Raw genomic sequence first — 16,014 nt, forward strand, 5'->3', positions numbered from 1 at the left:
TGTCATTAGATTAAACCCTCCCATGGGCGAGGGCTGGATGTAAAAAACCCACCTGTTTGCTTATGCCATTACCCTCGTTAATAAAGAATTTCTTTGTCTTGTCTTGTCTTGTCTTGTCTTGTCTTGTCTTGTCTCTCTCTCTTTCTCTCTCTCTCTCTCTCTCTCTCTCTCTCTCTCTCTCTCTCTCTCTCTCTCTCTCTCTCTCTCTCTCTCTCTCTCTCTCTCTCTCTGTGTGTGTGTGACTGGAGAACAATAATTGACAAACACAGAATAATTATTGGAAACTGCACAATCAGACAGTACATTTCTTCTTTATGAAAAATTATGAAGGAAAAAAAGGGGTCATAATACTTGTTACAATATGTTATCTTCTACGTGTCACTCAAAATCAAAATAAATTTTGACTCTTGAATTAAAGGTCTTGCTTAAAAAAAGGGACCTGTCATCTTTCATCAGATTATGAAATATAATGAATTAAAAAGTGTCTGACCAACGAAATATCTCATAAATCAATGTGTTTAACAGATTGTGTGTATGTCTATTTATTTATTTATTTATCTCTTCTCCATCCTTAATCACTGTTCACACCCACCCATCCCTTCTCTCCCCTAGTCTGACCACGATGATCACGTACCCCATCCCCCCTTCCGCGGGTCCCCCCTTCCGCGGCCCACACCTCACTGTGTCCACCTCACCTCCCCATTCACCCCTCACACACACACACACATACCCACACACACTGCCCACCGCAGCGTTCAAGCATATTGCTCAAGTAACAATTGTGTTGGGACGTAATGGTACGGGGACGTAATGGGATTCCTTTATGGGACGTATCGAGATGCAATTTTCTTGGGACCTATCGACACGCAGTTTTGTTGGGACGCAATGGTACGGGACGCAATGGCACTGGGACCCAATGGTATTGGGACCCAATGGGATTGCTTAATGGGACGCAATGAGACGGCATTGTTTTGGGACGCAATGGTACTGGGACACAATGGTACTGGGACGTATTGGCATGACCCCCTTTGGAGCATGGCAAGAACGGAGTCAAACTCGCAATCGTTCCCCCAAAAGCTCTTAAATGCACACATGGCTTTCATTTCTCCCGCTTTAACTCATTTCTTCTCTTTACACATTCTTCAACACTGAGATTGCTGCAAATTAACGGCATCCCAGCCGACAGTACTGTTTTCATACGCGAGTTTAGCTGCCATTGAAAAGTGGCTTGCTCATGGGGCCTGTCAGTCTGAATTATGAAGGACAGAGAAGACTAATTATGTATAGAGAAGACAAAGTAAAAAAAACCCACCTGTTTGCTTATACCATTACTCTCGTTAATAAAGAATTTGTCTTTGTCTTGTCTTGTCTTGTCTTGTCTTGTCTTGTCTCTCTCTCTTTCTCTCTCTCTCTCGCTCTCTCTCTCTCTCTCTCTCTCTCTCTCTCTCTCTCTCTCTCTCTCTCTCTCTCTCTCTCGTGAATAAAATGTCTTGTTCGATTGTTATTTTGTTAAACATTTTGTATACTAATGTTAACGGATGTGTAGCTGATCGGAGCAACTTATTCCCAAATGAAAGATATAACTATGTCAATGTAATTTTGTAATTTTTTGAGTTCTCCTTATGTAATTCCTTAAATGCACATTGTGTTGCATTCTGTACAATGTATTTCTGTATTTTATATGATTGAATTTATATTTGTAATGTGCGTCTGTCTGTATGTGTTGTATAAAGGACAGGTTGGAAGAATAGGCTTTGCCTAAAACCTTTATCCTTTTGTAATAAAGTTCTGAGTCTGAGTCTGAGTCTGAGTCTCTCTCTCTCTCTCTCTCTCTGTGTGTGACTGGAGAACAATAATTGACAAACACAGAATAATTATTGGAAACTGCACAATCAGACAGTACATTTCTTCTTTATGAAAAATTATGAAGGAAAAAAAGGGGTAATAATACTTGTTACAATATGTTATCTTCTACGTGTCACTCAAAATCAAAATAAATTTTGACTCTTGAATTAAAGGTCTTGCTTAAAAAAGGGACCTGTCATCTTTCATCAGATTATAAAATATAATGAATTAAAAATTGTCTGACCAACGAAATATCTCATAAATCAATGCGTTTAACAGATTGTGTGTATGTCTATTTATTTATTTATTTATCTCTTCTCCATCCTTAATCACTGTTCACACCCACCCATCCCTTCTCTCCCCTAGTCTGACCACGATGATCACGTACCCCATCCCCCCTTCCGCGGGTCTCCTCTTCCGCGGCCCACACTTCACTGTGCCCACCTCACCTACCCATTCACCCCTCCACACACACACACACCCACACACACTGCCCACCGCAGCGTTCAAGCATTGCTCAAGTAACAATTGTGTTGGGACGTAATGGTACGGGGACGTAATGAGATTCCTTTATGGGACGTATCGAGATGCAATTTTCTTGGGACCCATCGACACGCAGTTTTGTTGGAACGCAATGGTACGGGACGCAATGGCACTGGGACCCAATGGTATTGGGACCCAATGGGATTGCTTAATGGGACGCAATGAGACGGCATTGTTTTGGGACGCAATGGTACTGGGACACAATGGTACTGGGACGTATTGGCAGTATTGACGTATTCTTTGGAGCATGGCAAGAACGGAGTCAAACTCGCAATCGTTCCCCCAAAAGCTCTTAAATGCACACATGGCTTTCATTTCTCCCGCTTTAACTCATTTCTTCTCTTTACACATTCTTCAACACTGAGATTGCTGCAAATTAAAGGACCAGACCACGCTGTTTTAAAGGTTATTAGAACCACTAATCGATGACTGAAGGTTAGAGACATGCACCTAAAGATTCCAAAAATGTAAAGAAATTCACCGATTCGTAGCTTAATCATTGTGATTTAATTAAAAACGTTCCGCCAAATTCGTCTGCTAAACGAGACTTCGAAATGGCCGCCAGTAGACGAGAACCGGCTGTGACGTCATTTGGTGTTTGGAAACCGAAAGTTACAGCTTACGCTCAAGTGGGCGTTTGCCTAAATCGAGCATCAACAGCACGCCGAAGGAATGCGCACGGCTGCTGATAGCTATGAAGTATAGAAAAAAGGTTCAGGCATCAGTTGTCACCTTTTTCCGATGGGCTTACAACTTCTGCAGCAAGACTGATTAACTGGAAACGGCCAACACGATGTGCTGTGTTTCGCGACACTTTCTTCCAATGCGAACGCAGTTAAGCCGGCAAGAAAACCTGGCACACACAAAACAGCTGTTGCCTAACGCAGTTCCAGTTCCGACAATTGTTGACCACTCACAGGAGGTCAGAAACCGGATACCAATGTCATCAGAACGATCTGCTTTCACTAAACGCAGACGAAAGGAAGTGAGTACATGTATACTGAATGTGTTCTGTAAGGGATAGGGGTTCAGTGTCACTGGGCGTTTTTGTCAGACTGACAGTATTTGTAGTGGAATGGAATCTGTTCCTAATTTTAAGCACATGTGTTAAGATTACAGATTAAAACATATATCTGTTACTACATGTCCGTCCCCATGCACCCACCTTAAAGTTCCCTCTCTCTCTCCCTCTTTTACACTCACCTGGGTAATCGATGAGTCTCAGGTTTAATCAGTGTCCGTCCATATACACATAGACATTCACACAAACACACACACGTTGTTATAGTTGTTATCTAATTCAGTGTTGTATTAAATAGATAAAGAAATCGTTAATACAGCAAGCTTGCATGAATAATTTGCTGTTGTCCTTTTTTTCAGATCAGGTTCTGTAATACAGTAATTATAATTAATACAAGTACAAATTCATGTTTGCAGTCATACTCATAGTGTGTGAGTGTGTGTGTGTGTGTGTGTGTGTGGGTGTGTGTGTGTGTGTGTGTGTGTGTGTGAAAAGCACTTTGATACTTAAAACATCTGTGTTATTTGATTTTATTACAAAACTGCAGTCAGAATATTAAGCAGACCTATTCCAACAATACATTTTGATCAGCAGTAAATGTAATGTGAAATTATGAACAACAATCATGTGAGCAGATATATCTAACAGAAACAAATAGTCTAGCAAAATAATACAACCAAGTACATGTATGGACATCATCATCCACATAAAAAAATTGATTGTAGGAAGAGCACTCTGTGTTATTACCACTGCTTCAGTCAAACTGCCAGTTCAACTTTATCTCTGTGGGTTGTTTTTTTCTCTCAGAGTAACATGGGGGAAAAAACCTTTAAAAAACTTGCATGCTACAGAGCTGGATTGTTTCTAGTGATCATGCAGCATGATTTATCCGCATAGAAAACTACTGAAACACCTAAACAGAAATAACAATGTCTACAGAAAAAACCCACTGTTTGATTGCTGTCTGTAGTACTCCTCTTGCTAACAGTGGCATTAAAATAATTAAAACTAAGCTATGCTCTCTTGGGGGGGGAAAAGTGCTCTAAGTACTTTTTGTGTCTACATAAGGCAAAACAAAACTATGCAATGTTTCAGATTTCCTGACCCACCCTATGTTTTTCCTCCTTATCCTGGACTATTTTGGACTCTTACAAAAATGTAGGCTACTTCAAAAATGACAAATCTTAATTTTGCAGGCTTACAAGGAAATTGACTCTTCTCTTACAACCAGAATACACCATGATTTCAAGCAAATAAAAAACTACATGCACCTGAGAAAAAAACCACTTTAATTCAAGAAGTTAGACCTCCTAACCCCAGCTTTTCAATTCAATTCAATACGTTGTTGATGTTGATTATGGAGCTTAACGTCCTCCCAGGTAACTAGGGACCTATATTGGGGCATGATTTTTTATACAATGTTAAAAGTGTAGGGTGTAATGGGGGGGAGGGGGACTGGAGGGTGACGGGGTGTAGTCGCTAATAAATTTAAAGGTGCGTTTATTATCTAATATACCAGACATTTTGTTTTGGCTGGTGTACAGAATAACATCACATAAAATCGCACTCGCAAAACATACAAAACACATAAAATGTACACATCAGTACACACATAACCCAAACCACACATATCCATACCAGCACCATCACACACATATCCACATGTATACATACTCTAGTTTGTACATTATAAAAATAAATACATTATGATTAATAAAGAATTATGCCCTTTCTCCAGTGAAAGTTCTGCTGATTGTGGTAACTTTTTTATCTGTCTAAAACAGGCATCAGGTTAACTGAACGAGCTGTTTGAGGGGGTGGTGATCCTAACACTGGCCTATGGCAACACTGGCCTATGGCAGCTACAACAAAGCTCTGCATACACAGCAAGACTACAATGCAACAGTGCCCAGACTTTGACTGCTACAGCTAGACCAGTTGACAAAGCTCAAGTTGTCACCAAGCAGGACGCCCCAACTGGCGACCAACTATATAGACTGAGGCTGCCTATCTCCAAATCTGACAAAGCAAGAATTGTTACGCAAGCTCCACATTTCTGTTTGCCGTTTAAGCCGACCTTAAGTATGCAATGGTTATGCACATCCCCCCACACACACACACACACACCCCGCAGTTGAGAGTTGTAATGTACCTTTTATTTATCTTACATATATATATATTTGAAGCCTGTGTAGCTCTGTGACAGAAAGAGGTCTCTGATGGCAGCGACCAGACAGGCAGGAAGAACTTTCCTGTTCTTTCGGAAAGTCAGTGAGTGTGCAACTTGTTGGTATGTTCTGAACACATCAAAACATTTTCTTTAATTTAAGCTACATAATATCATGTGGATGCACTGATTGGGTGTAAATAATAACAGCAATTGGTACAGTCAATTCACTAAATGTGCAACAGAACCCTAATCATCAGACATTTTACAACAGCAAACTTCAACAGTCCTTTTACTTTCCTGAATGTCATTATTATTTATTAAAACATGCATCTAGAGCAACATACATATAAATCTTCTTTTATTAAAGTTCACCTGAAATTCAGGCTGCTTTCCCATGCAAAGTACAAATGCAAGTGTCCATAAACCAGGGTTTAATACATGTAGTATGTGAGTGAGTTCTGATGAAAAAGTGATTGTGTTGTAATATTGGTTATTACTGAGTGTTGATGTTACAATGATTACATTATAAAAACAACAACAGAACAATGTGAAGAGCAAACTTCTTCTGTGGGCATGCAAGTGAGTTAATCTTGTGTGTGTGTGTGTGAAACTATATGTGACTGAGTGTTACAAATTTAAATGACAACAGTTTTCTTGATAGCCTTTAAAAACAACAACAAATACATACATTTAACAATCAAACAAATATAGGCACCTCAAAAAAAGTTGTATGTACACCTTCGTGGCTGGTGATGCATTCTTGCTCCCCTGCAAGTTTTCATTCTACAATGTACCTCAGGCTAGCTTCCTCTCTCTCTCAAATCTGCCCCTCCCACACAATACAACAGGTACAGTGGCCACTCTGACACCAGTCTCTGAAATAATCAAGAACAGTTAAAACTGCGATGAGCTGTTGTTCTTTTACTCGTGAATGCAATGCATGAACACTTAAACAATATCCCACTTATTCGCGAGTGCGTTGACAAGGCGAGAGTGAAAAAAATAGCACAGACTCGAAAGCAGACGATAAGTTCAGCACAGAGAGCGGGCGTGTTTACCTTTGATCGCTGAGACAAACAGTGTCGCAATTTTCATCGTCACTGTTTCACTACTGCTGGAAGTGGCCTCCGCCCTCATCTTTCATGCTTGATTCGAGGAGAGAAACCGGTAGTTCGAACATGTACGGTTCAATTTCGTCTGCAGTTACGCTTGTTGTCATGTTGGTAAACTACCATCTCCACACGGTGTGACGTCACGGATAATTTATTCATAAGCCAGTCTCGCGAAGATCACGCGGCACAATGGCGGGTCGTTTTGGAGAAGAAATCCGTCGCTTCGGTCACAAAATTCGTCGGATTACGGCCTTAGAAGATTCCGAAGTAAACCAAACATTGTTGAAGACGGTAAGAAAGTGGTTTTCTAACTAACTGCAAACATCGGGAAGTGTTCGGTCGCGCAGGAACACGATTCGAAGCGTTTTTGACGCTAAAACAGCGTGGTCTGGTCCTTTAACGGCATCCCAGCCGACAGTACTGTTTCCATACGCGAGTTTAGCTGCCATTGAAAAGTGGTTTGCTCATGGGGCCTGTCAGTCTGAATTATGAAGGACAGAGTTGTGTACAGAGAAGACAAAGTGAGCATAAATAACAAACTATTTGCGCATTCAGACACAGAAAGACGTCATCAAGAAATCGATGCTTCAAACGAAACAGACTGTGACTACATTCGCACAAACCGAAACGTCATTCATAGTTGTTCAGTCACTTCCATGAAAGAAGTAGATCTCTCCACAATCATGGCTGAAGTTATGTTATATATGAAGTCTTATATCGCGCGCGTATCTCCAGACTCGGACTCAAGGCGCAGGGATCTATTTATGCCGTGTGAGATGGAATTTTTTACACAATACATCACGCATTCACATCGACCAGCAGATCGCAGCCATTTCGGCGCATATCCTACTTTTCACGGCCTATTATTCCAAGTCACACGGGTATTTTGGTGGACATTTTTTATCTATGCCTATACAATTTTGCCAGGAAAGACACTTTTGTCAATCGTGGGATCTTTAACGTGCACACCTCAATGTAGTGTACAACGAAGGGACCTCGGTTTTTCGTCTCATCCGAAAGACTAGCACTTGAACCCACCACCTAGGTTAGGAAAGGGGGGAGAAAATTGCTAACGCCCTGACCCAGGGTCGAACTCGCAACCTCTCGCTTCCGAGCGCAAGTGCGTTACCACTCGGCCACCCAGTGGTTAGCTTGTCAAAGCGTGAGTACGTAAAACGTGTTTGTTCTCTCCTCTGTTGAAGCTGTGAGACATTAATGGTATTCAGACATGGTCGTGTGACAGAGTTTTCTTCCACACTCGGTTAGTTGATGTCTAACTCAGCCTCACGGCTTCGTTAGACATCAACAGTAATCTCGTGTGGAAGAAAATGTCTGTCACATGACGAAGTCAGAATAGCAGGTTCTGTTCAACCTTACACATAAGGTAAGTCCATCCCACCCCATCGGCACCTGCCAAATGTCAACAGCGGGGCTCCCCACTAACGCTCTACCTGGAGGTTGCTGGGACACCATTTTTTTTTAATTTGTTCAGTGGAACTTTAGAGGGTCCCAATACCAGGAGGACTTTTGGAAGTTTTGCGAGACATAATTCACTAAACGTTAATTGTCATATCGGTGAGATTTAGCCTACATCGTGAATTCGCGTCGGTAAAGATCTGGCAGAAAATGTTATCGTCTTCACAAATCTAGCCAAGTGTACCTTCTTGTCCATTCTGTATTGAAACTAGTTGACGACAAGAGTGTGAAAATCAGTAGCGATGGAACGCATGATAACGCAAACTTAGTGCGTCCTGGGTCCCGCTCGTCACTTTCAATTTTACTGCGTCGCGGGATCCCCTTCAAGAATTTCTTGTTTGTGTTTTGGGGTTCTTGTGCGTTTAGTTCGCGGGGACGCACAGTCTGGTGAGCCCTGCACAGTCTGGTGAGCCCTGCACAGTCTGGTGAGCCCTGCAGCAGTCTGGCTGCTTCCGACGCAGAGTGGGATTTTTGTTGCTGAATGAATTCTACAGGTTAACACTAATGTCATTTACGACATTACGAAATTAATTCATAAACACATTCCCATCCTGCAGAGAAAGCAGACAGGATGGTGAGTTTAGGTGAGTGTCCAAGTGAGAGGATGTTTTTATTCCACGGTAAAGCCTGGACCTAATTGTGCACGTGGAGAGAACTGTACGTTTAACCTTCGCCCGTCCACTACACACGGAAGTCATCGTGGGGCCGTGCGGACCCATGCTTCTCATTTACTTCTTTGAGAAACATGGGTCCGCACGGCCCTACGATGTTTGTAGTCTAAATATGACTTTTTTGTGTTAATTACTTCTCGCTGAAATTTTAGGACATAAGAGCTTTTTAGGTGCCTGGGGCATTCTTAAAAGCTCATCAAAAAAATTCCAACTAGTTTAAGAGATATTTGCAATTAAACACCCTTCTGGGTTCACACGGACCCACGACCACCGGCGAAGGTTAAGCAGATGGAGTGGGGAAACTTGCTTTGTGGCGTTGTGCTGAATCACACCGCCATTTGCAGGGACCTGAGACTGAAAAACGTGATGATAAAGCAAGATGGTCACATACGAATCATTGACTTTGGGCTGGCCAAGACCAACATGAAGAACAACTTCACCGATACCATGGTTGGGACCGTCAAGGAAATGGCTCCGGAGGTGACAGCTTCATTATTATTTATTTATTTATTCATTTATTTCTTTATGTATTTTGTTTTTGTAGTGCATCTTATACATGCTTCTTGAATCGATACTTTTCATCTTTGACATCGAATACTGTCTTCTCTTTGGGGGGGGGGGGGGGGATAATAAGAGTGTGGGAAGTGTTGATTAACAATTGTTTACGACTTGATGATGCGTGTTACTTGTTGGAAGCGGCCCATGCTTTTACCAATGTTACCTTATTATATTAATCAGTGCGTTTCTAGAATTAAAAATACCATCGGTACGGTGTGAGTAAGGCCAACAAACAAAAAAAGTCTGTTTACCGTATCCCGACCGACCCTATTTTTACGCGCGACCCTAGACTTTTTTTGGCATTTGGGAACAAAAATTAAAACAAATTAAATTTGTTTTTTGGCAAAATAACTTAAAAATATGTTTTTTGGGAAAAAAAAATCAAAAAAAATTCCGACCTACCGACCCTATTTTTTTTGCCTATGTTATCGTAAACAGACTATTTTTGTTGTTGGCCTAATTATTCCTAGTACTGTGCACACTTTGTGGTTTGGCACTGGATAAGAACAGCCATCCGCCTGGACACTTCCTAGAAATCAACATGAGGCAAGCTCGTAAGTTGGCCAACAAATTATTGCAACAAATTTCAAACCCAAATTAAAGCATTAATTCCTGTGTCATTTCATTAAAACTGTATATGCCAGTTAAGACCGTTCACTTAACCTTCAGGATCACCTTTTGGATTAAATATTTCTTTTACAGGGATCACGTGACCGCCGCTCAAGTAAGGGTACCCTCAAAATCGACCAGACAAAAACGGAAGAGCCGAATGAAAAATTGACAAGAAATCACAATAGGCAAATCTTTGCAACTTTGACATACGAGAAGAAAGTCAAACTAATTATCTACCCTGAACAGATTGTTTTGTTTTGCTACCTTGCGTATTTCGCGTGCTATGCTATTCCTACTGATGCAGGTGTCGATCGCAAGAGCGGTCAAAAACGGAACGTTTTACTTCAATTTGTATGGGTATCATGTCAAAAAGCGCTACATTTTAGCAATGACATGGTGGATTTCTTTGAAACTTTCGGAATATTTTACCAACATACTAGAGATACTTCGTGCGAAAGTTTGGATCGTTACGGTTGTTTATCCAGATGTGACGCAATGTTTTGGAAAATGTTGTTAAACTTGTCATAGGATTGTTCACTTGTCTTAAAAAAATTCATGACTTTGTATATCCACAGATAAATGATTGATACAGATTCTGTCTAAGTTTCATTTGCGTGTAGCCGCTGGCGTTAATTTGCTAGTCATGCAAACACATGAGAAAAAAATGGAACGTTCACGCTGTTTCGCGCTTATAACTGTTAACGCTGGGTGCCTTCTTAAAACATGCTACGGTCACGCTTGGCTGGGCATCGATCGCTGTTGCACCAGAATCATCGCTTAAATATGTAGCGTGTTTACAGGCCCAGCAAATTTGCGTCAGTGCTTACACGCACATAAAACTTTAGCAGTGTGTGTATCAATAATTTTTCTAAAGACATGCAAAGTCATTAATTTTTTGGACCCAAGGGAACAATCCTATGACGAGATTAAAAACTTCTTTCGAAAAATTGCATAACATTTTAACAAACACCTGTAACAATCCATAATTTTGCTCGAAGTATCTCTAGTATGTTGGTAAAATATTCCGAAAGTTTCAAAGCAATCCACCAAATCATTGCTAAAGTGCAGACTTTTTTGTCATGATACCCCTAAAAAATGACGCAAAAAGTCCCGTTTTTGACCACTCTTGCGATCGACACCTGCATCAGGAGGAATAGCATAGCACGCGAAATACGCAAGGTAGCAAAACAAAACAATCTATTCAGGGTAGATAATTGGTTTGACTTTCTTCTCGTATGTCAAAGTTGCAAAGTTTTGCAAGTTAGTGGAGTTTCAAGTTCACGGCGGGGTCATATATATATATGAGTAAAGAGATTAAATATAATATTAGCATATTCACTGACGTCTTTGAAGCTAGAGCACCCTGGCTGGTTTTCGTGTAGTACGAGATTCTTTTTTTTTTTTTTTAAATGTTTATGGTCGACATGTGTCACTTGTGAAATTAATTCAGCCCAAAAATTAGACTCTTTGCAGAAAGTTGTCAGACTGTTTATTTTGAATGCTCTTTTCACATGTGAAAGCATGACCAGATCTGTGCTGGTGAACGTGATTGTGGACGTGAGAAGGACTGTACCTTTAACCACTGTGTGGGTATTTTCAGATGCACCACCGCACCCTTTACAAGTCGGTGGACTACCGGCACCTTTAACCACTGTGTGTGTATTTTCAGATGCACCACCGCACCCTGTACAACAAGGCGGTGGACTAGCTACTGGTACCTTTAACCACTGTGTGGGTATTTTCAGATGCACCACCGCACCCTTTACAACAAGTCGGTGGACTACCGGCACCTTTAACCACTGTGTGTGTATTTTCAGATGCACCACCGCACCCTGTACAACAAGGCGGTGGACTAGCTACTGGTACCTTTAACCACTGTGTGGGTATTTTCAGATGCACCACCGCACCCTGTACAACAAGGCGGTGGACTAGCTACCGGTACCTTCAACCACTGTGTGGGTATTTTCAGATGCACCACCGCGCCCTGTACAACAAGGCGATGGACTACTGGTACCTTTAACCACTGTGTGGGTATTTTCAGATGCACCACCGCACCCTGTACAACAAGGCGATAAACTACAGGTACCTTTAGCCACTGTGTGGGTATTTTTGGATGCACCACCGCACCCTGTACAACAAGGCGGTGGACTAGCTACTGGTACCTTTAACCACTGTGTGGGTATTTTCAGATGCACCACCGCACAATGTACAACAAGTCGGTGGACTACTGGTCAATGGGAATCATGCTCTACACCATGGTGCACGGAGAGGTCAGTGACGTCACAAATATGCAGTAGTCAAATCCTACCTCAAAAAACATGCTTGAAGCCAAAGTCTTTCCTGTGTGAACTTTACTGATCGACATGAGACTCCGTGACAGGGCAGCATTCTACGCTTACTGTCATAATATATCCTGGCGTCAACCAGGCCCGAGAACTGCTTCACCTGCGGTGTTGGCCCGCCATGTAGTTGCTAATAAGCGCAACCTGGGCACCCTCAAAGTCGCATTCGTAAAGTGAGTGACACTCGCCTGTGTGGTTCCAGCCTTCTCATTGCAACCATAGCAATTCCACTCTGGGTAGGAACCGGCCGTAGCCCGAAAACCCCACATTACTTTGATGGGATTCGAACCCACGACCTCCTGGCCCGCAGCCCGTTGCGCTAACCACTGCGCTATGGGGGCCGGTTCATGTCGGTCTTTAAAGTGGACCAACACAACAAGATACACACCAGACAAAGGAGAACATAGTGAGGGTGGTCGCTAAGCTTCAAATGTTGCCTCTTCAAAGATAGCAAGAAAGAACGTATATTTCCGTCCTGTTACCCGCTAAGCTTCAGATGTTGCCACGCCAAAGACCGCAAAAAAGAAAATAGGGGAAGGGCTCCTAATATGGACCGGCTCCTAATATGGACCACCTTCTCTTCTGACAAACTAACGGCGCTAGAGCGCTCAAAAAAGTTTTTTCGCTGTATTCACCCTCTCTGGATAACTTGCACATGTCAAAACAGTTGCAGAAACAGAAATCTCAAAACCGTTAGGCTTTTTCTCTTTTTTTCACTTTTGGCAGCGTTCACTCTAAATTTGCCGCCTAAAACGGACTCGTTTCTGTCCACAGCCAAAGCTTTTATCACACACAAATTGCTAAATATGACAGCTAAAACCGTATTTGTTACATTTTAGCAGTGTTGACCCCGAGTTTCTACTGCAAACAAAAAATAATAGCAAAATCTCAAAGTATGTGCGAGTCCCCTAATATGGACCACCTCCAACAAATCGAAGAAAATAAAAGCTAAAGGCTATTTTCATTAATTCATTAAGAAGCTTGCTGGAAATAACCTATAACTAGCCCTCGAGATTTAAAAAAAATGCAACAAAAAGTCTTCTTTTCGTGGAACTTGATAATTTCACTTATTTTCACTCTGTTTTTGATAAGCTTCTTTAGTTTCTCGGTGTGCTTCAAATAATGCTCTCATCAACCTGAAACAGATAAATATAGAGCATATTTTAATTAGGCTGACTTGTACACTAAGTTGTATCATGTTATTTTGAAATATAGGGGGCTTTTTACAGTGATTCGTGAAGGCCGCTTCACTGGTCCATATTAGGCGCCCAGGCTCCTAATATGGACCCTTTGTGATTTTTTTCTGTATTTAATTTTTGCTGAATGTCTATCAAAGCTATTTCACTCTAATTAGGCCAAACGGTTAACCTAAGAGAAGGACTACCAACCGTCGCGATATAACCTTCGTGGTTGAAAACGACGTTAAACACCAAATAAAGAAAGAAAGGACTACCAAACACAAAATGAAACTTCTTCGCAAGAAAACAAGCTAGTTATCAGCATGAAACAAAAGGTGGTCCATATTAGGAGCCCCTCCCCTACGTACCCTTCTTCCCGTTTAACGATCATGTAAACCACAGACATGTAAGCTTTCATGTAGTATCGGATTGAACACATAGCAATAAGTTTTCGCTGAACTAATTTCGTACTTGTCAATCTGCGAACTTAATTCAGCAAGAAAATCCCACGCATGCATCATAGGAAGAAACCATGCAGGCTATTGGTTTTTGTATATTATATGAGTTGAATTACTACACCTCAAACGGCAGAGAATAATTAAAATAGTCCTGCGGCCATTCAAGACATTACTGACCCCCATTTTCTGATTGATCTCAAACCACAGGAGCTTGTATCAAAGTGCCTTGGTGGGGTCAGTCGATCGGAGTATCGGTCCAGAAAACCTTATTCTGATTAGGTCCCGCCCAAGCATTCTGACGGAAGCTCCTATGCCCAAAACTCACTTAAACTAAATTACTGACGAACCAAAGACCCCACTTTTCTTTGTTCCTCTAGTCGCTTTGTAAGTTGAAGGTGCAGTTGTTTTATACAAGCCTGTCTTCTTTTACAGTTGCCATTTAAAGGAAAGACGAGGGTGGACATATTCAAAATCGTGACGCAAAAACCAGAAGTGTACGACAGACGGTTGAGGGATGATACGGTGGACCTCTGCAGACAGGTATCTTATACTTTTGTCCTTGTAATATTTACACATTGTAATTCAATCAAGTTTGCGTTTTAATGAAACAGATCCTGTGATTGGTCAGAATGCCCCAACTCATTAAAAATTACCGGTCATTAATTGTCGATAACCACTAGCTAAAAAATCCATTAACAACCTGCTGGCGAGGCGCATTGATACAACCTCAACTAGTCTCGGTTAGCTTTGAGGGTCATTTTACAAATAGGAAATATGAAGGCCAACGAAATACCGAGACCATAAGGTATGCGAAGTGATGACGTCGAATACGTGACGTAAGTTGATGTATGAAATCTTCTGGACTACGTCAGTCAATTCCAAAGATCGCTTTTGTGATGAAAAGAATTTGTTTTAGAGTTTGCTGTCCAGAAACCCGTCAAAAAAGAAGTGAAAATGTGTGTCAAAGAAAACAAAACAGGAGCAGAGTGATACGATAGGAATACAGACATATTTCTTGACCTTGCAGGTAGGTGGACTGAAAGTAGTGTGTGAACAGAACAGAACCAATTCTGTCTGTTTACAACCACATGAAAGCAGGAAAGAGATCGTCGTCAGATTGAATTACAATAACATTAACATGCTTCCATTTGAAACTTCGAGGTCTTCATCAAGTTTCAAATGGAAGCATGTTAATGTGTAATTATTATAGGCATAGCCCCGAGTTAACCCGTCGGGCTTCAATTAGCTTTTGTCGGGCGTCAATCCCCGATGAAGACCTCGAAGTTTCAAATGGAAGCATGTTAATGTTATTGTAATTCAATCTGACGACGATCTCTTTCCTGCTTTCATGCGATGGTAAACAGACAGAATTGGTTCTGTTCTGTTCACACACTACTTTCAGTCCACCTACCTGCAAGGGTCAAGTCCCAAGAAATATGTCTCTGTATTCCTATCTTATCACTCTGCTCCTGTTTTGTTTTCTTTCAAGTTTTGACTAAATGTTTTAACGTAGAGGGGGGAATCGAGACGAGGGTCGTGGTGTATGTGCGTGTGTGTGTGTGTGTGTCTGTCTGTGTGTGTGTGTGTGTGTAGAGCGATTCAGACTAAACTACTGGACCGATCTTTATGAAATTTGACATGAGAGTTCCTGGGTATGATATCCCCATACGTTTTTTTCATTTTTTTTGATAAATGTCTTTGATGACGTCATATCCGGCTTTTTGTGAAAGTTGAGGCGGCACTGTCACGCTCTCATTTTTCAACCAAATTGGTTGAAATTTTGGTCAAGTTATTTTCGACGAAGCCCGGACTTCGGTATTGCATTTCAGCTTGGTGGCTTAAAAATTAATTAATGACTTCGGTCATTAAAAATCTGAAAATTGTAACAAAATTATTTTTTGTATAAAACGATCCAAATTTACGTTCATCTTATTCTCCATAAGTTGCTGATTCCGAAAACATATAAATATGTTATATTTGGATTAAAAACAAGCTCTGAAAATTAAATATATAAAAATTATTATCAAA

General features: G+C 41.2%; 1 protein-coding gene across 1 annotated transcript in view; it reads left to right on the forward strand.

Annotated features, from left to right (window-relative positions):
* The window catches only part of LOC138964131 (uncharacterized), a 48,425-nt gene that overhangs the window by 15,831 nt on the left and 16,580 nt on the right, over positions 1–16,014 (forward strand). The window contains exons 9-11 of the mRNA XM_070336019.1: positions 9,183–9,318; positions 12,198–12,278; positions 14,419–14,526. Coding sequence (XP_070192120.1) covers positions 9,183–9,318; positions 12,198–12,278; positions 14,419–14,526 — 325 coding nt within the window. The remainder of the gene's footprint in view (positions 1–9,182; positions 9,319–12,197; positions 12,279–14,418; positions 14,527–16,014) is intronic.

This window comes from Littorina saxatilis, linkage group LG4 (genome assembly GCF_037325665.1).
Source record: "Littorina saxatilis isolate snail1 linkage group LG4, US_GU_Lsax_2.0, whole genome shotgun sequence".
NCBI classification, from domain to species: domain Eukaryota; kingdom Metazoa; phylum Mollusca; class Gastropoda; order Littorinimorpha; family Littorinidae; genus Littorina; species Littorina saxatilis.